Consider the following 6,143-nt stretch of genomic DNA (forward strand, 5'->3'; position numbering starts at 1 on the left):
ATCACAACAACTAAAGTCGCATCAAATGAAAGGGAACAACAAGATCTTTCATTTGAGTGGTATGTCAGGGGTGTGGAATGTAGTAAAGGGCGGTTTTTGGGGCCAAAAAGCACTTTTTTGGTCAAAAAACCCTGATTTTTGGCTAAATTCATGTATTTTTGTTTGGCACCTTGTTTAACATGCAAACCGTATGTGTTATTGTGAGATTTTGTTTTGAAGTCAGAGAAAAAGGTTCAAATTCTATGCCAAAAGAGTTTTTGCAATTGATTATTATTTTTTGTAATTGATTATTAGTATCTTAAATGCTTACACTTGAAAAACATATAAATTGATAATATCTTCAGAACGACAAGCATTACAACAACAAATGTGGTATCAAATTAAAGGGAACAACAAGATCTTTCATTTGAGTGGTATGTCAGTGGGATGGAATGTAGTACAGGGTGGGTTTTTTGCCCAAAAGTACCCTTTTTGGTAAAACAAAAACAAAATTGGTGCTTAAATCATAGATTTGGGGTAATCATTTTGGCACCTTGTTTTAACATGCAAACCGTAAGTGGTATTGTGAGTTTTGGTTCTTAAGTCAGAGAGAATGGTTCAAATACTATGCCAAGAGAGTTTTCGTAATTGATTATTGGTATCTTAAATGTTTAAACTTATTCCAAAGATAGGTGGACAAAAAAATGTAACATAAGTTACAGTCGGGTGCCCATTCCAGTGGATCTCAGTTACAGATTCATCACATGTCTCGTTGTCGAGCTTGGAGGGGTTGGGCAATCTGCCGGGTGCATCTGCGATCACCATCATAGCACCAGGTTTGTAGACATCGTCGAAGTTGTATCCTTGTAGCTTAAGACGCTGCAAGCGGTGTGGTGTACTGGCTAGGATTTTGCGCCAGATCGTAACCAATGGTTTTAATGGTCAGTGACAACAATGAAGTTGGAGCCGAATGAAGTTGCAGCAGTGCCACAGCTTCCCTCTCGATATTCGAGAATATGCTCTGGGAAGAGGATCTATAGGCTCTTTGAGGAAAATGCGATGGGTTTACCTTCCTGGGTGTTGCCCAATCCTCTTTCAGATGTATCTACTTTGAGGATTGTTTCTATACCTGTGTGTTGGAGAATCGTAGCCAGGACTGAGTTCAGATGGAGTGTTTAAGGGTTGTAAAAGAAGCTTGATGGTCCTCTTCCCAGAGAAATGGTACATCTTTTCGAAGAAGATCGCTGAAGGGAGCAACTTTTTCTGCGCAATTTGGGGTGTAGTGTTAGACATTGTTGACTATGCTAAGGAACCAGCCGTTTCCATCAGGGCGATGAGACATTCGGCCGCTCGTCATGCTCTTCAAGGGAGACCGAATACTGCAATGTCGTCACGGTGATTGTTCCAATGCATCAAGGCATCTAGCTTATTTTGCCATCAATATTTTTTGGGACCATTATCTTGGCTTACTGATAAGCCGATGAATGGGCGACGAAAGCTGTTAACAACCAAATTGTATGTTGTCAGTTTTTCAGACTGCCCTAGGTGAGCAGACCAATACTCTGCTTTTGATGTCTAGCTTGGGGAGAACATTTCCAGTGTAAATTCTGGCTTGAGCTCCTCAAGAGTGGGGATTTTTAGAAAACATTATGTGTTTAGCTGCTTGGGATCCGGACACATCCTGAACGGGCCGTCTTTTTTGGCAGTTGCTGTGATAGAGCTGCACCCGTCCGTGTGATGGGAGACTTTTCGTATGACCCAGCCTTTCTCAGTCTTTTTCAGCTTGGCCTGCCGTTTTGGTTTGGCATGAAAGTTGCACCTATGTGGCGGATTTATGTGGGACTGAGTATCTGGCTGGAAGTGTAGGAGAGCGCGTATCTAAGTCGTCGAAAGTATCAAACTGCTTTGGGAACCGGTCCTTCAGGTCTTGTATGTCTCTCACCGGAGTGGTAGTGGTCAGCCCTTTGGTTCCTTTGGGGGCCTGAGGCTTTGGGGGCAGTGTGCCATTATAGGTTTTGACCAAGTGTAGGGTGCGGCTCGTAGGGTACGTGCAGCTCGTTTAGTAGGGAGCCCATTGATAGCTGGTCCTGGCACAATGACCACTTGGAACTTCTCACGTTGCCAGTCATTCTGCTGGTATACCCATAAGGTGTATCGAACCATGGCAGATGATTCCGGAAACATTATTTGCCTTCATTGGGAGGGTTGGTTTCTCCATTTGTCTCCGTATTTGTGACGCATCAACGAACTGGTAAGGTATTTGCTCTCGAGTTTGTGTTAACCTCGTTGCAGACAGTTGCTAGAGATGATCCGGACAGATCACATCCAGTGTTCGGGGGTGTTCAGCTGTTGTGCACATCATATGTCCGATGCTGATCAGGTAATGGAGTTGAATGTTTTGATGACTTGGAGACATCCAATCTTCTGCAGTAGCCTGAAGAGGCCTTTTCTACTGACGAAGGTCGAAGGCCTTCATCGGCAAGGCCGGCGGTCAGTACATCGGTCGTCGCTGCTCTCGGCACTTCTCCTGGAGCTGCCGTAAGTCGAAGACAATGGAGAAGATAATGTCGATCTTTAATCTTTCAGCTCTGAAACCGCACTGCCTCTCAGGGTATATGCACCCAGCTCGCAGCTGCGATCTGTTCAGCACTACAAGGGCAAAGGCCTTCTTAACGATACCGAGGAGGGAGATTCCTCGTGTTGCACAGATCTGGGATTGACGTCCTGGCGACGTTTGAAGTATGGGCGTCTTTTTTGCCTTGAGCGGTGGATCTGTTTATTTGGGAGTGGTCTGTATTACAGTCAGCGCTGCGTGTGATGAGAACGCAGTTTCGTGAGGGTCTTCCTGTGATGATGAGACGAAGCTGAAGCCAGTGACGGGATCTGAGGTGCTTCTGCAGCCTCTGCCCGTTCTCAGTTAGCTTGCCAACGCCAACGTGAGTGATGCAGCTGGGCAGGAGTTGTGGTCAGATCCCACTCGGGCGTTGAATTCGCCAAGGAGGTACAGTTGTTCTACGACAGGGATACCTCTGATGGTGGTGTTGAGTTCCTCGTAGAACTGGTCCTTAGAATTTTATTGGAAGATGATAATGTTGAGACGCTGTGCTATGCAATGGAGTACTTCAGTGGAGATAGGGCTGCTCATTTCTCCATTTCATCCCAGCACATCCTAACCGATTTGACCCCAAATGGATTAGGCTTACTCCTGACTTATTCTGATTGTTTATGTGCGATTCCACGACAACTTTACATTTTCAGGCACTTTGAGACGCAAAAAGGAGTCTCACCACTAAATGCATTGGTTTCAAAAATCAATTTCAACATAATGAATACAAAGTGGTAAGCTTTTATTTGTGGGCTGTTGCACAACAGTTTAAGCTTTTTTACTTTCGATATATAAAAAGAACGTAGGCCTATGCATGATTTGTTGGAGGTCTTGATTCAAAAGTCTCCTCAAACTGGACATGCATTGATAAAAGTAATGCATACCATCTATTTGCTGGTAACTAAACTATGTATTAGGCCAAAAAATATGATAGTAAACTGTTCTGCTTCCGGCTTCCCTACCTACCCTATTCTGACAGCCCCTACTCTAATTTGTTTTATGGGAAAAATGAGAAAAAAAACCAAAACAATCAATTTCTCCCTTTCACCCTTGACTAAGCGCAGACGCTTCCATATATGATTGTACACAAACAAAAAAATCCTTACCTACCAACCCTGTTTTCAAATGCCATGTAATGGGAAGCAGAACTATTTTTTGGGCCTTATCAAGGTAATACAGGAAATCTTAAGTCCCATTTTGGCCCATACCCTAAAATGGTGATAACTTTCCTTACGGTAACTGCAGTTTTTCCACCTATCTAAGGAACAAGTGTAAGCATTTAAGATACTAATAATCAATTATAAAAAATAATAATCAATTGCAAAAACTCTTTTGGCATAGAATTTGAACCTTTTTCTCTGACTTCAGAACAAAATCTCACAATAACAAATACGGTTTGCATGTTAAACAAGGTGCCAAACAAAAATACATGATTTTAGCCAAAAATCAGGTTTTTTGACCAAAAAAGTGCTTTTTGGCCCCAAAAACCACCCTTTACTACATTCCACGCTCCTGACATACCACTCAAATGAAAGATCTTGTTGTTCCCTTTCATTTGATGCGACTTTTGTTGTTGTGACGGTTGTAGTTCAGAAGATATTATCAATTTATATATATTTCATGTAATAATTAGCTGATGACGTCATAATGACGTCATACATGCCCTTCCCATCGTCCAATTTTTTGCGTCCGTCTTTTTTTCGAAAAGGTATACCATGGAGATGCTTTGGTGAAAAAATGGTGCTTTTGTCCACTGTGTCACGATTTTTTCACTAAGGTACCTCACTAATCAATGTGACTGTTTGGTGTGGTTTCATCCAAAGGGTGTCTCACTTTATGCTTCTTACATTTGAGTTGTTGCTATATGCTGCAACGATTCATCAGTCCATGTAGTGTAATTAGCCAAGCTTTGGAGTATATGCCAATGCGGAAAACGCTGCCATTGTGTGTGTGTGTGTGCGTGTGTCGGACAATTACGTGCTGAGTATTTTCTGACTCTGCATCACAGAAATTGGGGCGGTGATTGGGTGAATAATTTCTGCACTTCTTTGAATAGTTAGTTAAAACCAATCTTTATTGATCTGCTTCCAGTGTTTTTGCAAATAAGTGCATTTGTAGGTTGTGAAAAGAATTTTAGAACCTAGCAGTATCTTCACAAAGCTTTTAGAATTGATGAAATTATACGAATGTTTTCTACTTAAGCCTGCCCCCAAAAAAGCAATGCACCCCTACATTTTCATTGTGCTAATTTCTCTTCACAACCCCCTTCCAACAAAAAATTGTATGCCTTGAAACCATACATAACATCACACAAAAGTTGTACAATTATATAATACAACTCACTCATAATTCAGTTATTGTTTCCCAGTCTTCATTTAATGATAATTTACCAACTTTAAAACCATTACAGGTTGACTGATTGCAAAGAAATTGAGCAAATTATCATTTCAATTATTACTCTGCATACGGTACAAAGTTGGAATGTTAATTTCAAATTGAATGAAACTTTCAAGAACTCTGATGTCTCCCTCTACACAACAATATCAAGGCTGTTTACCTTACGATTTCTGCCACAGAGTAAGACTTTCTTGTAGGCGCGAAGGAAATTCTTATTGAGCCAAGCGTACAGGTAAGGGTTGATGGAGGAGTTTGTCAGAACAAGTAGGATGCATAAGCGTTCCACCCCTTTTGGGATGTCATAGGTCAACTTGAAGAAGTGCACCACCCAGAGAGGGGTCCAGCAGATGATGATGACAGTGAAGATGACGGCCATTAGCTTGGTGAGTTTCACCTCAGCCGGGTGCACCCTGCGCTGCGATTGATTGTTCTGTTTCCTGGGTCTTGTCTTCCCAGCTGGCCGGGCCCATGTCTCGGTGCGCCTCCGGCTGACCTGCAAGGAGTGGAACGTCTTACAGTACAGTATCGGAATGAGGATGAATCCGATTAGTGTGCCGTAGATTAAGATGGCGCTTAGGTACCAGTAGGTGGCGGGTTCACTGCTGTCTGGGTAGCAGAAGCGGAGAACTGTGTCATAGCGGACAGTAGCCTTGTAGTAAAACTCTTGGAAGAGGACCAAACAGAAAGCAGAGAACCAGTTAAAGAAAAGACAGAGGGTGGTTCCCTTCCAGCCACAGTACTTGAGGCGGACTCTCCGGGAGCAGGAGACTAGACTGTAACGATTCGCAGCAATCATGGTTAGGGTCACGAAGGAGATGCCAATGGATAGGCAGAAGATGTAGGCAACGAAGCGACACCAGAATGGGATGTGGGGCCAGCCGTAGTTGTAGAAGGACACTGTCATGACTGGAATGACCAGGACATTTACCGCGAGGTCAGTCACACTGAGGTTGACGATGAACGCGTAGGAGGTGGTCCGGAGGCGGGGCGAAATAGCCACGGACACGATGACAAGGATGTTCCCGATGAGGCCCATGATTGCCAACAGTGACATGTATACCGTCATGGCAACCAGTGCGGGAAGATCATCTGCCAGTGTGTCCGTTGTCGTAGTAGGCGGTTGTGACTCGTTCATGTTCCCCTCATCCAACATGATTTCCAT

General features: G+C 43.3%; 1 protein-coding gene across 1 annotated transcript; it reads right to left on the reverse strand.

Moving 5' to 3' along the window:
• Positions 1-2,896: 2,896 nt before the first annotated feature.
• Positions 2,897-6,143, reverse strand: LOC119734576 (neuropeptides B/W receptor type 2-like). Its single transcript, XM_038208113.1, has 2 exons — positions 5,142-6,143; positions 2,897-3,043 (listed from the first exon to the last, which is right to left on the reverse strand). Exons 1-2 carry the CDS (start codon positions 6,141-6,143, stop codon positions 2,897-2,899), a joined length of 1,149 nt encoding a protein of 382 aa, XP_038064041.1.

The sequence above is a fragment of the Patiria miniata genome, unplaced genomic scaffold, assembly GCF_015706575.1.
Source record: "Patiria miniata isolate m_02_andy unplaced genomic scaffold, ASM1570657v1 HiC_scaffold_27, whole genome shotgun sequence".
Taxonomy (NCBI): Eukaryota; Metazoa; Echinodermata; class Asteroidea; order Valvatida; family Asterinidae; genus Patiria; species Patiria miniata.

Bases quoted from the DNA above. Each gene is read 5' to 3' on its own strand.
- LOC119734576 (XM_038208113.1), bottom strand. From the start codon at position 6,143: ATGGAAATCATGTTGGATGAGGGGAACATGAACGAGTCACAACCGCCT. The intron at 3,044-5,141 runs GTAAACAGCCTT...TAAAATTCTAAG, and splicing joins TCTGTGGCAGAAATCGTAAG to GACCAGTTCTACGAGGAACT.